At 38.4% G+C, this 21,567-nt stretch overlaps 1 protein-coding gene and 1 non-coding gene across 12 annotated transcripts in view; both read right to left on the bottom strand.

Moving 5' to 3' along the window:
- Window positions 1–21,567, bottom strand: part of LOC105705093 (phosphopantothenate--cysteine ligase) — a 195,370-nt gene that overhangs the window by 73,060 nt on the left and 100,743 nt on the right. For all 11 annotated transcript variants that reach the window (XM_012434724.2, XM_064372246.1, XM_064372247.1 and 8 more), the window contains 2 exons: window positions 14,942–15,121; window positions 3,419–3,628 (listed from right to left, as the gene is read on the bottom strand). In XM_012434724.2, the coding sequence (XP_012290147.2) occupies window positions 3,419–3,628; window positions 14,942–15,121 (390 nt within the window). The remainder of the gene's footprint in view (window positions 1–3,418; window positions 3,629–14,941; window positions 15,122–21,567) is intronic.
- Window positions 12,282–12,388, bottom strand: LOC135273459 (U6 spliceosomal RNA). The gene has a single exon (XR_010341261.1). It is a non-coding gene; the product is annotated as a U6 spliceosomal RNA (small nuclear RNA).

Genomic DNA, 21,567 nt, shown 5'->3' with positions numbered 1-21,567 from the left:
CAACAAATCCTTTACAATGGCTTGGCATCACATGTCCCACGAATATTCAGTGAATGCCAGTGGGTGGCACCCGTTTTCTAAGAGAGGGGGCTTTCTGCATCAATCCCAAGCCCTGGCGCTTAGGTCTCTGCATAGCCCACACAGCATGAGAGAAGTGAAGATGCAGAATGATTCAAGGGCAATGGCAGTAGGCAGCCAGCCATCTGAGGCCAGCTCAAGTTCCCTGGCACTGTTCTATTTAGTTCTGTCTAGGGAGACTTCTTACTTAAGGAATGCAGTACTAATTCCACAGACAAAAGCATCACCTCATTGGCTTCTCTGTCAAGGATACATGCCAAACTTTTGAACAATTTAAGAAAGGGAACATTTCCAATACTTTTGAAGCCCCTCTGTGACCCTCTTTGATTATCCCTCTTCCCTCCGCACCAGAGAAAACCAATATCCTGAATTTTATGCCAATCATATCCTTGCTTTTTATTTTTAATAATCTCTCTCTCTATATATATATGATAGTTTGTTTTGTTTTGTTTTGTTTTTTGAGACAGGGTCTTGCTATATCGCCCAGGTGATCACCTGCCTTAGCCTCCATTGTAGCTGGTACTACAGGCACACACTACTATGCCCAGCTAACTTATTTATTTTTGTAGAGATAGGGTCCCACTATGTTGCTCAGGCTGGTCTTGAACTTTGGGCTCAAGTGATCCTCCCACCTCATCCTGCCAAAGTGCTGGGATGACAGGTATGAACCACCATGCTAATAGTTTTTATTTTGCACAACTTTGACTTTTTAAAATCTATGGAATCATACTGTGTTTTTGGTGACTTTAAAAAATTTACTGTATTGAACTACAATATGTACCTATAGTTCACTCATTTTCATTGCATGCTATTGTTACTGGGGCAGCCCTGATGAAATAACTGGGAAAGTTCTTTTTCTTACTGTTTTTCTTTAGTCCCTTTATTTAAAGGCATAATTGCTTAAAGAAACTGACAGCCTGGAATGGCACCAGAATATATTGACCCCTAATGAGATACAAGAGGAAGATAAGATCTTGCAAATTAGAGCAAATTGAGGACCCCTAGTTGCCTTTAAGTCATTAACATATCATTATAATGCTCAAATTCCCTCCTCTAAAAGAAAATCTCCACTAGTGTGTGTACGTGTTGTATGAAGATGTGTTTATACATTGAACCTGTGCATCTGAAGTCCCACCCTGCACATGCTAACATTCCTCTTCCGCCCTGCACCCAGTCCTTAAAAACCCTATGCCTTCTCTTGTTCAGGGAGAAGGAGCCTATCCTCTATTCCTGGCCAGTGAGTAAAACCAACCTACCTTCCTTCCTTCCTTCCTTTCTTTTTCTTTCTTTCTTTCCTTTTCTTTTCTCCTTCCTTCCTTTCTTCCTTCCCTCCCTCCCTCCTTCCTTCCTTTTGCTTTCTTTCCTTTTCTCTCTCCTTCCTTCTTTCCTTCCTTCGTTCCTTCCTTCCTTCCTTCCTTCCCTCCCTCCCTTCCAACAGAGTTTCACAGAGTTTCACACTTGTCACCCAGACTGGAGTGCAATAGCACAATCTCAGCTCAGTACAACCTCTGCCTCCAGGGTTCAAGTGCTTCTCCTGCCATAGCCTCCCGAGTTGCTGGGATTAAAGGTACACACCACCACACCTGGCTAATTTTTGTATTATTTTGCATTATTAGTATTATTTTTATATTATTAGTAAAATGTATAATTTAACCATTTTGTCCAGGCTGGTCTCAAACTCTTGATCTCAGGTGATACTCCCGCCTTGGCCTCCCAAAGTGCTGGGATTACAGGCATGAGCCACTGCACCTGGCCATTCTTTCTCTTTTCTTTTTCCTTCCTTCCTTTGTTCCCTCCCTCCCTCCCTCCCTTCCTCCCTTCCTTCCTTCCTGCCTGCCTTCCTTGCCGTTTTTTCTCTTTTCTCCTTCTTTTCTTCCTTCCTTCCTCCCTCCTTCCTTTCTCTCTCTCGTTCTCTCCTTTTTTTAAAAAAATAAGTTAATTATAGGGAAATGGCTGCTACATAGACAGAACAGGGCTACCCCATAGGCAGAGTAGCCTGAATGCCCTTTCTTTGCCACTGATACAAAGTGAGGGAAAGAACTCAGCTTACCAGTAATACTACTGTATAAATATACAATTTATTTTTTTAATCTTGTGTCAGGGACATTTGGGTTGTTTCTAGTTTTCTGCTATTCAGAACAATGATACTATGAACACGACTGTATTCCTGTCTCCTGATACATACACGTAGTATAAGAGTTTTTCTTATGCCTAGAAGTGTTAAGATGTATGATGCACACATCTTTAAAACATTTATACTAATTATCTCTTCCAAGTGAAGTCAATATATATGAGGTCTTCTTGCACCAAATCCTCACCAATAAGTTTTAAAATCTTGCCAATCTTTACCAATTTTACCAATTGCTTTTTAATGGAATAATAACATCCATATGGTAAAGTAACATCCATATATACATATGGTGAATAACATACATATCTTAAGTGTACTCAATGAAATTTGACTTCCCAGACCAAGATACAGAATACTTGCAGCACCACAGAGGATTCCCTAGTGCCCCCTTCAGTCAATATCTGTCGCAAGAATAACCACTATCTTATCTCCATAACTTAGTTTTATCTATTCTTGAACTTTATATACATAGAATCACATAGTATGAATGCTTTTGTTCTGGTTTCTTTAACTCAACATTAGATTTTTTAGTTTAATTCAGATTGCTGTCATCTATTTTTTGATATTTGCTTCACATTGTATGGTCTGATGAAATTATTTTTTAATCCAATTTAACTCTCAAACTTGCACATCAAAACATACAACTGTTACATACTACTGCCACCTAGTGTTGGGCAATCTAAAATGAAGGAGCAATATTTCAAAATGGTTCATTTCACAACACAAATCCCCCTACAAAAGTATAAAATATGTTTGATGTGATGAATATGATAATTATCCTGATCTGATCACTATACATTACATGTATTGAAATATCACTATGCACCCCATTAACATGTACAATTGTCAATGAAAAAAACAAAATTAAAACAAAATTTACATTAACAGCCAATCCAAATGAGAGAATAATAAGTCTTCTCAAATGCGAAGTATAAAACAAAAGTCATATGGGTTCAGTCAGTTCTTTAAGCTCATGTTATAGCTTTAATAAAGCTTACCTTTTTAAGTCCATGAAGTTTTTACAAATACATAAAAATTACTGAAATTGTAGGAACAGGTGAAACCAAAACAGAAGAAAACATGAGATAGTTAAAAAAAATTAAAATTCTATGAAGTCTGCATCATATTTATTTCTAAAAATCCTCAGGGAAATAAGATTTCAGTAGTGGTATTCAGTGTATGCTATTTATTAAGCATGAGGATAATCACCTTTTCCTCTGCATCAGCAACTTTAGATTTCTCCTGAGCCAGCTTTTCCTGTAGGTTGTTCTGTGATTTAATGCTCTGAGTCTGTTTAAGTACTTCCAACTCCAGTTCCTTGATTTTCTGCTGACAATGCTTGCATTCTGCCGTGAGTGAAGAGCACATCTTTGTACTGTCTAATAACTTCTGTTGGGCATGCTTTAGTTCAATCTTTATCTAGAGGTAGAGAATAAATAATAATACAAATAAGTGTGGAATGAATGTGAACTACAATAAGCAGCTTTCACAGGAGTATAGTCCCCTAAAAACCAACAAACACCAATGTCACATAGCTGAGTACCTCTCTGGAGCTGCCATATGTTAGTAACAGTTTCCAAAGTTTAGTCAGAGGGCAGCCAGACAAAGGAATTTTCCTGATTTCTATATATGCACAGTCTAAACATTTTCCATCCTTTCTTCAATCTACTCCAAACTGGCTTTCATCCCCACTACTCCAGTGAAACTTTCCACCAAGGATACTAACTGACCTCTTCATTGCCAAATAAATCCAATGGACAAGTTACCTCTCAGTAGCATTCTGTGATACCAAACTTTGCTGGTTTTCACTTACTTCTCTGCTGCTCTTTCTTGGTCTCCTTTGTAGACTCTTCCAGTGCTACCCAACATGTAAGTATTACTGAACTCCTCTAGGCCTAGAAAGTGGATGATTTGCTATCCATTTCTATAATATGAAATGCCATTTTATGCCAATAATTACCAAAATGAAACTCCTTGATTCTGCCCATGTCTCCAAAGTCTTTGTTTTTCTCTGTCTTCCCAATTTCAGTAAATAATGCCACCATCCAAACTTTTGTGCAGGTCAGTAATCCCTGAGTCTTCCTTTTCCATCGTGAACCAATGCCAACCATTTAGCACATGCTGTCACTCTATTCCCAAATATACCCTGCACTAATCCATTTGTGTCCTCTTTGCCACCACCTTAGTCTAGAGTATCATCTCTAACCTGGGCTATAGCAATTGGCTCTGCACTTGTCCTACCACTTCCATTTTTACTACCTTCTAATCTATCCTTTAATGCTATGGCCAAATTTTCTTTTAAAAACATAAATTGGACTACTTGACACCCCTGCTTAGAATGTTTCAGTGGTCCCTTACTCCAAATCCCACCAGCTCACCTGGGTTTGTAAGCTCTGGCCCTTGTCTATCTCTTTAAAACCATCTTATTTCTCCTTCTCCCACTGAACTCCCGTCACACTGGTTTGTATTTAGAGTTTCCGATACACCAATCTTTTTCCACGCTTCCCTCTGCCTGAAATGCTTTTCCTTTTCCCTTCTCATTGCATGGATGCCTGCCTAGTCTTCAGGTCTTAGCTTAAATGTCACTTTGCAGGAGACAATTTTCAGAATCATTTAATCTGAAATGTCCTTACTCATATCACTGTACCACATTTATTGCCTTCATCAAACATTCATGATTTATAATTTACCTGTTTATATCCCCTTTACCCACTTTAAATTCCAAGAAAGCAGAGACTAAGTTTTCAATTCATTTCTTAATACCAATGCTTATCAAAGCACCTACTCACTTACCAGAGAGTAGGTGATTAATCAATTATTTACTGAGCAAGTAAATGAATGATAATCTAAAAAATATCAGAATGTGGTGAATGTATATACTGGGCAGGGAAGGTTTATAGACAAAAGTGGTGAGAGAGAATTTACTTTGTTTTATTGGTAAATAGAATTCCCTGTTCTCAAAGCTTTTCAACTGAATTAATAGGGATGATAACTATAATGTCCTTCATCTGTGCTTTCTCTATACTAATCAGTCAGATTATATAAAGTGAATCTAAAAGTTAATTGTGTTCAACCTCTTTGAGTATCAGTTTCTTCATCTGTAATATAGGGATAGTAACTGCTTACCTCATAAGACAGTAGTGAGGCTGCATTAAATAAGACAAAGCAATTAAAGCATCAAGAATAGAGCCAGACACATGGGAAACACCTAACAAAGGTTAAATGTGACTATTCAAGAATCACTTTTAGAATATCTGCATTTGAAATACAGAGCTGAGGCATATACTAATATTACTACATTATATTTGTTAGGCTTTCACATCTATGAAGTGGCTGGGGGTATTTTAGTCCATTTTAGAGATTAAAAAACTGAATTTCAAATAGTTGCCAGATGATAGAACCAAGGTCTGAATATAGTTTTCTGATTCTAAGCCAGCACTCTATACTATATTTACTCTAAACTGTGAAATATGTGTATTTGTTATTTCTCTAAAAAGAATACAATAGAGTAGATCAACAAGCTAAAATGAATGTGGTTCTTTGAAAAGCCAAAAATGAATAAACTTCTAGTGAGACTTATCAAGAAAAAAGCAACAAGGCAAAGGAAACTAATATCATAAAAGTGAAATGACCATCACTATATATTTTTTCAAAAGCTACCTTTGATAAAATGTATATATATTTAAAAAGAAGACAAAATGAGTAAGTTTCTGTAAAACTTTAAAACATTTAAATGAAATGGAAACTTTCTTTAAAAAATAAAATATAGCAAAGTTGATGCAAAAAGAAATAAAAAGTGTTTGACTTCTCATAACTTTTAAAGAAATGGAACTAGAAATTGAAAACCTACCCAAAAGAAAGTGAAATCAGAAAGCTTTATGGATGAGTTTTTTTTGCAATAATTTAAGAAGAAATCATTGTTACCTAATACAAACTCTTCCAGAAGACAGAAAAAGAGGGTATATCGGCCAGGCGCGGTGGTCACGCCTGTAATCCCAGCACTTTGGGAGGCCGAGGCGGGTGGATCACGAGGTCAATAGATCGAGACCATCCCGGTCAACATGGTGAAACCCCGTCTCTACTAAAAATACAAAAAATTAGCTGGGCATGGTGGCGCATGCCTGTAATCCCAGCTACTCAGGAAGCTGAGGCAGGAGAATTGCCTGAACCCAGGAGGCGGAGGTTGCGGTGAGCCGAGATCGCGCCATTGCACTCCAGCCTGGGTAACAAGAGCGAAACTCCGTCTCAAAAAAAAAAAAAAAAAAAAAGAGGGTATAACACCCATTTTATTTTAAGCAGCTGGGATAACCTTGATATCAAAATCTGACAAGGGTATTGCAAGGAAGTAAATGACAGGCCAGTCTCATTCATGGGGAAAGTTGCAAAAATCCTGAAGACATACATATTAGCAAGTCAAATCCTGCATTGTAGGAAAAGAATGATAATTTATGATGAAGTTAGGTTTATCCCAGGAATGCAAAATTGGATTAACATTAGAAAATCAGTCAAAGTAATTCAGCATATTAACAGATTAAATTTTTAAAAAGTCTTCTTAAACTATTCAGAAAAAAATTTATGAAATTCAACATGTATTTGTCATAAAACATTGAGCAAACTAACGCTAGAAAGCAATTTCCTTAATGTAATAAAGAATATCTATTTTTATTTATTTTTTCTTTCTAAAGTACATTTGGATAAAATATCTATTTTTAAAAAGCTATAAAAACATACTAAATGGTGAAATTTGAGAGCTTTTCCTTTGAGATTGGGAATTAGAAAAGGATGCCTACTGTCACCCGTTCTATTCAGCACTGTGCTAGCCAGTGCAGAGAACAAGAAAAAAGAATGAAAGGCTTAAAATATGGAAAGGGAGGAAAAAAGTTATCTTTAGATGATATGATTGCCTGCATAGAAAATCCAAAATAACATATACATAAATTACAGGAATAAAAAAGTATGGGAAAGTTTTTATTAGAAAAGGCTTAAGTAAATTTTTATACATTGGGAAATAATTAGAAAATGATTTTTTAATGTTACCATTTATAATAGTATGGAAAATATCAGCACCTGTGAATATGTCTAACAAAAGATATATAAGAAAATGTAAATATTGAGAGAAATTAAAAGCCTAAATACATGCACTCTCTTCTTAAATTAGAGGATTAAATATTGCAAAGATTTAAATTCTGCCCAAATTGACCTATAGATTCAATGTAATTGCAACTGAACTCCCAAAAGGTTGTATGTGAATGTATGTGTGTTCTATATGAGTTCATGTGAGGATGTGCGTGTGGCTTTATAAAACTTATACAGGAACCCCAAAGGCCAGGAATAGCCCAGATATGCCAGAACAAGGTAAAAAGATTTGCTCTATCAAATGTCAATATTTATATAAAGCTAAAATTATCTTGACAGCATGGTATTGGCACAAGGGCAGACAAATAGAACAATGGAGCCGAATAGGGAGTCAGAAATATACCACAATAGGCTGGGCATGGTGGTTCACACCTGGAATCCCACACTTTGGGAAGCTGAGGCGGGTGGGTGGATCACCTGAGGTCAGGAGTTGGAGACTAGCCTGGCCAACATGGCAAAACCCTGTCTCTACTAAAAGTATTAAAAAATTAGCTGGCTTTGGTGGTGTGTGCCTGTAATCTCAGCTACTTGGGAGGCTGAGGCAGGAGTATTGCTTGAACCTGGGAGGCAGAGGTTGCAGTGGGCTGAGATCATGCCACTACACTCCAGCCTGGGTGACAGAGTGAGACCCCATCTCAAAAAAAAAAAGTAAATAAATAAAAAATACATACATACATACATACATACATACATACATAGAGGATAATGTAGAACAGCTTTATGACTTTGAAGTAGTAAAAAATTTATTAAATCAGACCCCAAATCACTAGTTATAATGAAAAATAACGATTATTAAAATTCAGGCTGGGCACGGTGGCTCATGCCTGTAATCCCAGCACTTTGGGAGGCCAAGGCAGGCAGATCATGAGGTCAAGAGTTTGAGATCAGCCTGGCTAACATGGTGAAATGCCATCTCTACTAAAAATACAAAAAAAATTAGCTGGGCTTGGTTGCGGGCACCAGCTATCCCAGCTACTTGGGAGACTGAAGCAAGGAGAATTGATTCATCAAAAGATATTTAAGGAGAATGAAAATGCAAGCCACAGAATCAATGTTTGTAATACATACCTGATAAAGGATTCATGTATTTTAAAAAACTCTATAAATTAATGAAAAATTAAAGTTACAGAAACCCAAATTAAATATGAACACAATCTTGAACAAGCAGTTCACAAAATAGAAACTCAAATGCCAAATAAATGTAAAAAAATCTGCTTAACTGTTTACAAACAGGCAAATGCACACTAAAACCACAAGGAACTACCGCTATACATGTATACTAGGCTTGCAAACATTTTAAAGTCTGACAGTTGTCCAAGAGTTGGTGAGGATGTAGAGCAATGGGAATCTTCAGACACTGCTGGTGGAAGACTTTAGAAAGAGTTGAAACAATACATATGCTATGATAAAATAATTCCACTTCCAATTTCTTCCTAGAGGAATGTGTACTTATGGACATCGGGATACACATGCATGACTGTTCATTGCAGCAGTCTTTAAAAAGTAGAAACATTGCTCAGTTCTATTCCTCTATCTTGTGACACAGGAAAGAATCTGATATTCATTAACTGAATGTATCTGAAATAATGTGCTGTTATACCCTCTGTTCAAAGGCAAAACTCTTTCAGTAAAAGCTGCTCGACTGTGTAGAGTGCTTAGCTTATGAAACTTCCTTTCCTCATTTTGTATTAATTTTTGAAGACCAGAAATGCCATTTCCAAAAATGTTAGTGGACGCATAAAAATGGTCACATGCTTTGTTAAACAGAATGAAATGAATGTATGTAGAAGTAAAGAAATTAAACCTTAAGGGCAAAATACCTTAATATCATTGGTGGATCAATGTAGTTCAACAGGAAAAAAGAGATAAGCTTATCTCATTGATATTACCAAAAAGAAATTCTCGATCAAGTTTTAATACATTTCCTATTTTTCCAGTGAAAACCCCTTTCCTACCTTGCCATTCTAAACCACTTCAGCTTCTCTCTCTCTTTTTTTTTCATTTTATTTTGGAGGGTTGGTACAGCTTTTGAAACTTTAATGATAAGAACAAATCTATTAGCTGTTGATTTCTTCTCAAAAGGCACTCTAACCTTTTAGAAAGCCTAGAAGTTTCATTTTTCAAGAATTTACCATAAAAAAACTCAGTAAGACCCAGACAATGAATAGATAAGAAACAAATCAAAGAAAAAGAAGAAATCAAGTGTTTTAGAATATTTGGTGCACTGAATTTCTTTAAGATTAAGAAGCCTAAATTTCTCATTGTAAATAGAAAGGTTACAAGTCCTTTCATAATATGCTGCCTATTTACTCCACAGGCCAAGAAAGGTAAAGGCTTTGGGGCCTGTGATCAAAGAGTCAACACTCAGGGTTTTGGTGATACTGGTAATGATTAAATAAGACAATGCTGGGGCAAACACTGTTATGGCCGATGACCTGTGCATCCAAGGCAGCTTCTTCAGTTTCAAGTTGGGACAGTGGAGCACCAAGCAGAGGATCTAGAACAGAGTCCTGGTACAGGTGGTGGCAGAGCAGCAACCTGCCTGAAGCTCTGCAAGCCTACAACATTGTTTTTAACATCCCCAAGCTGGAAACATGTAAAATGTCCATAAGCCATATAAAAGATAAATAAAGTTTGGTATTTTCTTACGGTAGAATATTACACTGCAAAGAAAATGAATAAGCAATGGCTATACGCCACAACATGGATGAATCTTGCAGACAGAGTTATAAGGCAGACACAAGGTATACAGACTGATTATATTTTTGAAATATGAAAAATAGGGAAAACAACTATATTGTGTAGGATTCATAAATAGTTGATAAAACCATAAAGTAAAGCAAGAAAATTATTACCAAAATTAGTGGTTACTACTGGGGTGGAAGGTGATGGGATTATGATGGGAACAAGTTATGCAGGAACCACTAGTGTGCTGGCATTGTTCTATTTCTTGTCCTGAGTAGTGTTTAGATATCTATTTACTTTATGACAACTAGGTAAACTGTATGTTTTATGTACTTTCTAAGTATTATATTTCACAATGAAATGGTTTAAAAGCAATAAATTAGCATTTTGGTTTCTTTTTTAAAAAGAAAAAGTAGGTTGGGCACGGTGGCTCATGCCTGTAATCCCAGCACTTTGGGAGGCCGACGTGGGTGGATCACCAGGTCGGGAGATAGAGACCATCCTGGCCAACAAGGTGAAACCCTGTCTCTACTAAAATACAAAAACTAGCTGGGCATGGTGGCACGTGCCTGTAGTCCCAGTTACTTGGCCCAGTTACTTGGGAGGCTGAGGCAGGGGAATCACTTGAACCTGGGAGGCAGAGGTTGCAGTGAGCCAAGATGATGCCACTACACTCCAGCCTTGGTGACAGAGCAAGACTCCATCTCAAAAATAAAAATGAAAGAAAAGAAAAAGTAATATTTATTTAATTAATTTTTTTTTTTTTGAGACTGGGTTTCACTCTGTTTCCCAGGCTGGAGTGCAGTGGTGTGATCATAGCTCACTGCAGCTTCAAACCCCTGGGCTCAAGCAATCCTCCTGCCTTGGCCTCCCAAAGCACTACGATTGTAGGCTTGAACCACTGCATCTAGCCAATATTTTTATTTATTTTTCTTATTTTTAAATTATACTTTAAGTTCTGGGATAAATGTGCAGAACATGCAGGTTTGTTATATAGGCATACATATGCCACGTTGGTTTGCTTCACCCATCAACCCTTTATCTATATTAGGTATTTCTCCCTTTGCCCCCCACCCTCTGACAGGCCCCAGTATGTGATGCTCCCCTCCTTGTATCCATGTGTTTTACTTCCACTTACAAGTGAGAACACACAGTGTTTGGTTTTCTGTTCCTGTATTAGTTTGCTGAGAATAATGGTTTCCAGCTTCATCCATGTCCCTGCAAAAGACATGAACTCATCCTTTTTATGGCTGTATAGTATTCCATGGTGTATATGTGCCATATTTTCTTTATCCAGTCTATCACTGATGAGCATTTGAGTTGGTTCCAAGTCTTTGCTATTGTGAATAGTCCTGCAATAAACATACATGCACATGTGTCTTTATAGTAGAATGACTTACAATCCTTTGGGTATATACCCAGTAATGGGATTGCTGCGTCTAATGGTGTTTCTGGTTCTGGATCCTTGAAGAATCGCCACACTGTCTTGCACAATGGTTGAACTAATTTACACTCCCACCAACAGTGTAAAAGTGTTCCTATTTCTCCACATCCTTGCCAGCATCTGTTGTTTCCTGATTATTTTTTCTTTTTTCTTTTTTTTTTTTGAGACAGAGTTTCATTCTTGTTGCCCAGGCTGGAGTTTCACTCTTGTTGCCCAGGCTAGAGTGCAATGGTGTGATCTCGGCTCACCGCAACCTCTGCCTCCCAGGTTCAAGCGATTCTCCTGCCTCAGCCTCCCGAATAGCTGGGATTACAAGCATGCACCACCACGCTCAGCTAATTTTTTGTATTTTTAGTAGAGACAGTGTTTCTCCATATTAGTCAGGCTGGTATCGAACTCCCGACCTCAGGTGATCTGCCCATCTCAGCCTCCCAGAGGGCTGGGATTATAGGTGTGAGCCACTGTGCCCAGCCATATCCTGATTTTTAATGATCGTCATTCTAATTGGCATGAGATGGTATCTCATTGTGGTTTTGATTTGCATTTCTCTAATGACCAGTGATGATGAGCTTTTTTTCATATGTTTGCTGGCTGCATAAATGTCTTCTTTTGAGAAGTGTCTGTTCATATCCTTTGCCCACTTTTTGATGGGGTTGTTTGTTTTTTTCTTATAAATTTAAGTTATTGTAGATTCTGGATATTAGCCCTTTGTCAGATAGATAGATTACAAAAATTATCTGCCATTCTGTAGGTTGCCTGTTCACTCTGATGATAGTTTCTTCTGCTGCGCACAAGCTCTTTCATTTAAAAAATATGGAACGCTTCATGAGTTTGTGTGTCATTCTTGGGCAGGGGCCATGCCAATCTTCTCTGTATTTTTCCAGTTTTAGTATATGTGCCGCTGAAGCGAGCATGCATTTTGGTTTCTTAATCAGTCTCATAAGCATGCCTAACATTAGAGACTCAAGTTTGATAATTTGAATGGATTTATTTTTTTTGAGACAGAGTCTCACTCTGTCACCCCAGCTGTACTGCAATGGCCCAATCACAGCTCACTGCAACCTCTGCCTCCCGGGTTCAAGTGATTCTCGTGCTTCAGCTTCCTGGGTAGCTGAGACTACAGGTGTGTGCCGCCACATCCAGATAACTTTTTGTTTTGTATTTTTAGTAGAAATGGGGTTTCACTATGTTGGCCAGGCTGGTCTTGAACTCCTGAGCTCCAGTGATCTGCTCGCCTTGGCCCCCCAAAGTGCTAGGATGACAGGTCTCAGCTACTGTGCCCAGCTTTGAGTGGATTTTTAAAAGTGAGCACTAAGTGTGTAAAGCTGAGGTTCCAAAATGACCCAAATTCAGGACAGGTATAATATGGAAAGATGTCTACACAGGAAAGAGAGAAAAAGACTTAAGTTTAAATTCTGACTCTACAATTTGCTAGCTTTGCAATCTTGAACAGTTTCCTCATCCAAAAAGTGCTGACCTATAGGGTTGTGAGGATGTTCCTAAGAGATAAAGTGGACTGGCTGGGCCTGGTGGCTTACACCTGTAATCCCAGCATTTTGGGAGACTAACCCAGGAGGATCACCTGAGGTCAGGAGCTCAAAACCAGCCTGGCCAACATGGTGAAACTCTGCCTCTACTAAAAATATAAAAATACAAAAATTAGCTGGCTGTGGTGGTGTGCACCTGTAATCCCAGTGACTCAGGAGGCTGAGTCAGGAGAATCTCTTGAACCTGGGAGGCGGAGGTTGTAGTGAGCAGAGATCACACCACTGCCCTCCAGCTTGGGCATCATAGTGAGACTCTGTCTCAGAAACAAACAAACAAAAAGAGATAAAGTGGACAAACTCTCAGTAAAGGATACTTATTGTATATAACTTTCTTAGGTGCCTGGCCTAAGGAGCTAACCAAGAGGCTGATGTTTGGCCAAGAAGCCATTCCTAAATGGCCAATAATTTATCTTACCATGGAGATTTAAAACAGACCAAAAAAAACTTCTCTTTTTTTAAAAAAAATTTATTGCATGCTCTTTACAAACTGTGAAAAATGAAAATCTTCTCTTGTTACCAAGCTATCATTTATCCATCCCTGAAAGACTGTTCATTAATCCAATAAATATTTATAGGGTACCAATCATATGTAAGGCATTATAACCTGTATAGTTCTGGCCATTGTTCCTTAAGAAATATGTAGTATTAGAATATGTTCAGAGTTAGAAAGTTAAAATGATCTAAGAAATGTCCTTGAAGGGAAAGTGAAAGGCTGTCTTATGAGAACATGTGATAAAGATTTAGAATTTAATTTAAAACTACAAAGTCTTGAAGGAATATGATCAGTCTTCAAAAACTCATGAAGGGTGAGGATAGGGAAGAGTTTTATTCAAATAATCCTGAAATAGTAGAACTCCCTAGAAGGGCCTCCTTAAAGTTTGGGATAAACGAATATTTGTTTTCCTCTATATCTCTCCTGCTAGACTGTGAGCTCTTGAAAAGTAGGGACTTTTCTTATCCATGTTTATGTCACTTTTCAAATAAGATCACTTTAACCCGCTAGGCCAGGAGTGGGCAAAGTTTTCTCATAAAGGGCCAGGTAATAAATATTTTAGACTTTGTGGGTCATATGGTTTAATCACAACTATCAAATCTCTTACTGTAGCACAAAAGCAGCCATAATACGTAAACAGATAGATCTGACTGCCAATAAAATTTTATTTATAAAACAGAAGGCAGACAGAATTTGACCTACAGGCCAAAGTTTGCTGACCCCTGCAGCATGGGGATAAGGATTATGTCTATTGTGCCTACATTAAACTCTCAGTGTCTACAAAATTGCACATGAATATTTATTGATTATTGAATTTCAGAACCTTCAATAGAGGCTTACAGAAACTAAGACCTTAATATATATTTACAGAACTAAGCCATAATTAAAAGTGAGTACTATTTAACATGGAGGTTAATTTTAAACATTTATGTGGTTCATAAACTTTAGATGAATCTGTTCTACATATATTATTTTAAAACAAGCATTTGGGAGATGTTGCCTTAACTATTTCATGCTATTGTATTAGGAAGAACAACTTTGCTATTCCATGAATTGTACCTTGATGCAGTTGAGATTTGCCTGAACCAATAATAATGGATACATCTAATAGGGATAAATAGATCTAATGATACACAGGGCAGGACATCTAAGGTTTAGGCTCAGGTCACTGAAGTTTAGTAAGTACTAAAAATTTTAGATGATGTTTTCAGAAGATTATGTAATTTAATGCCTTTTTCTATTTACAGGTTGATAACATACATATCCTTACTTAGCAGGGAAAAGTTAAAGGAGGAAGTTACCAGACAGCTCACATTGTCCACACATTTATAGATCCTATCATGAATTATCAAGTAGAGGAATTTAGATTTGTTTCTTCCCAGGGCCAACTGAAACCCTTCCATAAAGGATGTGCCCACAAGAGTTACCTTGATGTTTTCTTCCTGAAGTAAGCTATTATGTTGCTTTAAGTCCAAGTTCTTCCCTCGTTCATATCGAAGCTCATTTTCAGCTGAGTTGCATAGAACCTGGAGCCGGTGCAAATTCTGGCGAAGTTGCTGCACTTCCTCTTGCTGGTTGTATTTTAGTTTTTCTCCAGATGATGGATGCTAAAGCAAACATTTTAAAAGAGAAACATGGACAATTAGAAGGAATATTGGTAAAACATGGGTTCAAGCTGTCAAAACCAGAATTGTAGAATGTGATTACTCACATGTAAATGTTTTTTGAGTTAGCTTATCTACAACAAACTACTCTTTTATATTTATGGATAGTTGGTACATGTTCATATAATATCTGTTATATTAGAGTGAAAATAACAAGAAAAATTATGTTAACAAAAGCAGTTAGGCACAGAAAACTAACCTTATTTTTCATATCAATGATAGAAGCACAGACAATTTTAGAGTAAAACACATTTAAAATGGGAAATTCAAAGAGTCTATATGTTAAGAAGTAGAGTGAGAGAGAGAGAGAGAGTGTGTGCTTGTGCGTGGTGTCTGTTGGCAAAAAGAAAGAGAAAACTTAGTAAGAGACCTAAGTTTCTAGACTTCCTCATCAGTTTCCTTTTATTACTCTATGATTCTTCTCCTGTAAACACACACACACACACACAAAACTTCTGCAGATACCTCTTTGACATACTGGTTTCAAATCCCTTGGATATATACCTGGAAGTGGAATTGCTGGATCATACGAGTAGCTCTATTTTTAATTTTTTGAGGAACCTCCATACTGTTTTCCATATTGGCTGTACTAATTTACATTCACACCCACAGTGTTGAAGTGTTCTGTTTTCTCCACATCCTTGCCAATACTTATCTTTTGTCTTTTTGATAAAAGCCATTCTAATAGGTGTGAAGTGATGTCTCATTGTGGTTTTAGTTTGTGTTTCCCTAATAATTCATGACGTTGAACATTTTTTGACATACCTGTTGGCCTTTTATATGTCTTCTTCTGAGAAATGTCTATTTGCATCCTTTGCCTATTTTTTAATTGGATTATTTGTTTTCTTGCTATTGAGTTGTTTGAGTTCCTTATATATTTTGGATATTACCCCCTTATTAGATGTATGATCTACAAATATTTTTGCCCATTCTGTAGGTTGTCTCTTTACTCTGTTGATTTTGCTATACAGAAACTTTTTAACTTGACGCAACCCCATTTGTCTATTTTCCTTTGAGTCACATCCAAAAAATCTTTGTCAAGAAAAATGTGAAATATTTTCCATAAGTGTCAATCAATGGATGAATGGAAAAGAAAATATGGTATACATACACACACACACACACACACACATACACACACATACACACACATACACACAATGCAATACTGTTCAACCTTTAAAAAGAGAGAAATCCTACGGTGGCTCATGTCTGTAATCCCAGCACTTTGGGAGGCTGAGGCGGGTGGCTTGCCTGAGCTCAGGAGTTCGAGACCAGCCTGGGCAACATGGTGAAACCCCATCTCTACTAAAATACAAAAAATTAGCTGGGCATGGTGGTGTGCACCTGTAGTCCCAGCTACTTGGAAGGCTGAGGGAGAGAACTGCAAGAACCCAGGAGGCGGAGGTTTCAGTGAACCAAGATTGCACCGCTACACTCCAACCTGGGTGACAGAGCGAAACTGTCTCAAAAAAAAAAAAAAAAAAGAAAAGAAAAAAGAAAGAAAGAAAGGAAAAGAGAGAACTCCTTTCATTTGTCACAACATGAATTAACTTGAAGGGCATTATGCTAAGTGAAATAAGTCAGGCACAGAAAGACAAATACTGCATGATCTCACTTATATGTGGACGCTAAAAACATTGAACTTATAAAGTTGAACTCATAGAAGCAGCAAGTAGAATGGTGGTTGCCAGAGACTGAGGAGGGGAGGCATGGAATGGGAAGATGTTGGTCAAAGGGTGCAAAGCTTCTGATAGGCAGGATAAATTCTGGAGATGTATTGCATAGCATGGTGACTATACTTAATAATAATGTGTTGTATACTTGAAAATTGCTGCAAGAGTAGATCTTAAATGTTCTCACCACAAAAAGTATGTGAGATAGATATGTAAATTAGCTTGATTTAATCATTTCACCATGTATACATATATATCAAAACATCAGGTTGTACACCACACATATATGGTATTTGTCAATAATCCTGAATAGACTGGGCATGGTAGCCCACGCCTGTAATCCCAGCACTTTGGGAGGCTTAAGTGGGTGGATGACCTGAGGTGAGGAATTCGAGACCAGCATGGCCAACATGGTGAAATCCCATCTCTACTAATAGTACAAAAATTAGCCAGGTGTGGTGGCGTGCACCTGTAGTCCTAGCTACTTGGGAGGCTGAGACATGAGAATCGCTTGAACCTGGGAGGTGGAGGTTGCAGTGAGCCAAGATTACGCCATTGCATTCCAGCCTGAGTGACAGAGAGAGACTCTGTCTCCAAAAAAAAAAAAGTCCTGAATAAAGCTATAAAAAATAAAGCACATGTATCAAACACCAGCAATACACTTTCCTATCAGGCTTCTCCAGTGAAATAAGAGAACCGTCATTTGGATATTCTACAAAAGGTAGGCACAAGTAGGTAGGTTGAATAGATAAACAATTCAATTTTATACAATTCAATAGATAAGATATTCTTAGTGTTTCCTTAGTCCTGGTCCAGTATGCTTCCTGTCTACGACTTTCTAAAAAGCCCATGTCATTATTTTAGTTTTAGCTTGCTTATATCCCTAAAGTAACACAGAAGCCCTCAAGTCCTGTTGGCTCTTCAATTCCTATTTTGGTTTAGCTAAAAAGGCAATCTAAATACAATCTGCTTTTCTTAGAGCTGCAAGACTCTAAGATCCCTAGAAAAAAATCTTCAATGGAGTATAATGTAATTATGAAGAAGCCTCACTTTTTAAAAATTTCTTCTAAAAAGACCAGTATACATGTGCAGAATGTGCAGGTTTGTTACATAGGTATATGTGTGCCATGGTGGTTTGCTGCACCTATTGACCCATCCTCTAAGTTCCCTCCCCTCATCTCCCACACTCCACAGGCCCTGGTGTATGCTATTCCCCTCTCTGTATCCATGTGTTCTCAATGTTCAACTCCCACTTACGAGTGAGATAACATGCGATGTTTGGTTTTCTGTTGTTGTGTTCGTTTGCTGAGGATGATGGCTTCCAGCTTTATACATGTCCATGCAAAGGACATGATCTCATTCCTTTTTATGGCTGCATAGCATTCCATGGTGTATATGTACCACATTTTCTTTATCCAGTCTATAATTAATGGACATTTGGGTTGGTTCCATGTCTTGGCTATTGTAAATAGTGCTGCAATAAACATATTGTAAATAGTGCTGCAATAAACATGTCCATGTGTCTTTACAGTTTACATTTCTTTGGGTATATACCCAGTAATGCGATTACTGGGTCAAATTGTATTTCTGGTTCTAGATCCTTGAGGAATCACCATGCTGTCTTCCACAGTGTTGGAACTAATTTACATTCCCACCAACAGTATAAAAGCGTTCCTATTTCTCCACAGCCTCACCAGCATCTGTTGTTTCCTAACTTTTTAATAATTGCCATTTTGACTAGTGTGAAATGGTATCTCACTGTGGTTTTGATTTGCTTTTCTCAGATGGTCAGTGATGTTGAGCTTTTTTTCATATATTTGTTGGCCAAGTAAATGTCTTCTTTTGAGAAGTGTCTGTTCATATCCTTTGCCCACTTTTTGATGGGGTTGTTTTTTTCTTGTAAATATGTTTAAGTTCCTTGTAAATTCTGGATATTATACCTTTGTCAGATGGGTAGATTGCAAAAATTTTCTCCCATTCTGCAGGTTGCCTGTTCACTCTGGTGATAGTTTCTTTTGCAGTGCAGAAGCTGTTTAGTTTAATTAGATCTCATTTGTCAATTTTGGCTTTTGTTGCAATTGCTTTCAGCATTTTTGTCATGAAGTCTTTGCCTGTGCCTATGTCCTGAATGGTATTGCCTAGATTTTCTTCTAGGGTTATTATGGTTTTGAGTTTTACATTTAAGGCTTTAATTCATCTTGAGTTAATTTTTGTTTAAGGTATAGGGAAGGGGTCCAGTTTCAGTTTTCTGCATATGGCTAGCCAGTTTTCCAGCACCATTTACTGAATAGGAGATCCTTTCCCCATCGCTTCTTTTTGTCAGGTTTGTCGAAGATCAAATGGCTGTAGATGTGTCATGTTATTTCTAAGGTCTCTGTTCTGCTCCACTGGTCTATATGTTTGTTTTGGTACCAGTACCATACTGTTTTGGTTACTGTAGCCTTGCAGTATAGTTTGAAGTCAGGTAGCATGATGCCTCCAGCTTTGTTCCTTTTGCTTAGGAATGTCTTGGCTATATGGCTTTGGTTCCATATGAAATTTTAAATAGCTTTTTTTTCTAATTCTGTGAAGAATGTCAGTGGTAGTTTGATGGGAATAGCACTGACTTTATAAATTACTTTGGGCAATATGGACATTTTCATAATACTGATTCTTCCTATCCATGAGGATGAAATGTTTTTCCATTTGTTTGTGTTCTCTCTTATTTCTTCGAGCAGTGGTTTGTAGTTCTCCTTTCACATCCCTTGTTAGCCATATTCCTGGGTATTCTCTTTGTAGTGATTGTGAATGGGAGTTCATTCATGATTTGACTCTCTGCTTGCCTATTGTTGGTGTAAAGGAATGCTTGTGATTTTTGCACATTGATTTTGTATCCTGAGACTTTGCTGAAGTCACTTATCAGTTAAGTTTTTGGGCTGAGATGAAGGGATTCTCTAAATATAAAATCATGTCATCTGCAGAGACAACTTGCCTGATTGCCAGAACTTCCAATACTACACCAAATAAGAGTGGTGAGAGAGGGCATCCTTGTCTTGTATGAGTTTCAAAGGGAATGCTTCCACCTTTTGCTCATTCAGTATGATATTGGCTGTGGGTTTGTCATAAATAGTTCTTATTATTTTGAGATATGTCCCATTAGTACCTAGGTTATTGAGAGTTTTTAACATGAAGGGATGCTGAATTTTATCAAAGGCCTTTTCTGCATCTATTGAGAGAATCATGTGGTTTTCGTCTTTGATTCTGTTTATGTGATGGATTATGTTTAATGATTTGTGTATGTTGAATCAGCCTTGCATTCCAGGGATGAAGCTGACTTGATCGTGGTGGATAAGTTTTTTGATGTGCTGCTGGATTCAGTTTGCCAGTATTTTATTGAGAATTTTCACATCGATGTTCATCAGGGATATTGACCTGAAGTTTTCTTTTTTTGTTGTGTCTCTTCCGAGTTTTAGTATCAGGATGATGCTGGCTTCATAAAATGAGTTAGGGAGGAGTCCCTCCTTTTCAATTGTTTGGAATAGTTTCAGAAGGAATGGTACTAGCTCCTCTTTGTATTTCTGGTAGAATTCAGCTGTGAGGAGCTTGGATCCAAGATGGCCAGTTAGGAGCAGTTCAGGATTGCAGCTCTCAGTAAAAGCACAGAGTGTGAGTGGACGCCGCATTTCCAGACGGATTTTTATTGCCTACAGACCAGGAGATTCCCAGGCGGAGGAGCCCCACGGGTCACCAGCATGGCTGTTTTGGCTGGTGTGGCTGTTTTGCCTGCGCCCGGCGCGGCGGTTCCCATTACACAGTAAATGGAACTTTGTCCCCTCTTAGCCAGCAAGGGGAGCTCTGGGGAGCTCCGGGAACCTCCGGGAAGGCAGAGTTGCTCATTCCTCTGATTAAAAAAAAAAGAGGGGGACTGAAACAGGGAGCCAGTCCAGGAGATTCCCGGGCAAAAAAGAGCCACAAATCTCAGAACCGCAGTTTCGGCTGGCGCAGTGGGTCGCCACACGGGAAAACACACAGATCCCGAAGCCTTTCCAACAGGTACCCAGAACACCTGGGAGAGAGCCGACCGTTCAACTAAAAAACAAAAGGCTCTGAGACAGGGAGCCAGATGATCAGGCCCGGCTGGTCCCACCCCCACAAAAACAAAAACAAAAACAAAAAAACAGCAATTGGAAACGCTCTGGGTTGAGAGTTTCACAGCAAGCACAGCTGAACCCAGGATGGTCCAGCTCTGTGGGGGAGGGGTGTCCACCATTACCGAGGCACTCCACCACTACAGAGGCAGTCTGCTGTTGCCAAGGCAACCTGCCGTTGCTGAGGCAACCCGCCATTACAGAGAGAGTCCGTCATTACAGAGGCGGGCCACCATTGCCAAGGCAGTCCTAACTACACCCATATAAACAGGACTGCAGGGAAGTTCACACAACAGCTGGGTGGAGCCCACAGCAGCTCAGCAAAGCCCCTGCAGGCAGACAGTGACTAGGCTGCCTCCTTGCCGGGCAGGGCAGCCCTGAAGAAAAAAAAAAAAAAAGCAGCAGCACAGCGGAAACTCATAAATAAAGCCCTAACTCCCCGGGACAGAATACCTGGGAAAAAAAAGGGGGTTATGAGTTCTGCTGCAGCAGACTTAAACGTACCTGCCCAGCAGCTCTGAATGAACAATAGAGCTCACAGCTCAGCACTTGAGTGATTATAAAGGACAGACTGTCTCCTCAAGCA

Source organism: Aotus nancymaae, unplaced genomic scaffold (genome assembly GCF_030222135.1).
Source record: "Aotus nancymaae isolate 86718 unplaced genomic scaffold, 86718_ANA_hifiasm-v0.15.2.pri h1tg000007l, whole genome shotgun sequence".
NCBI classification, from domain to species: Eukaryota; Metazoa; Chordata; class Mammalia; order Primates; family Aotidae; genus Aotus; species Aotus nancymaae.
This window is presented reverse-complemented; position numbering and strand designations above follow the sequence as displayed.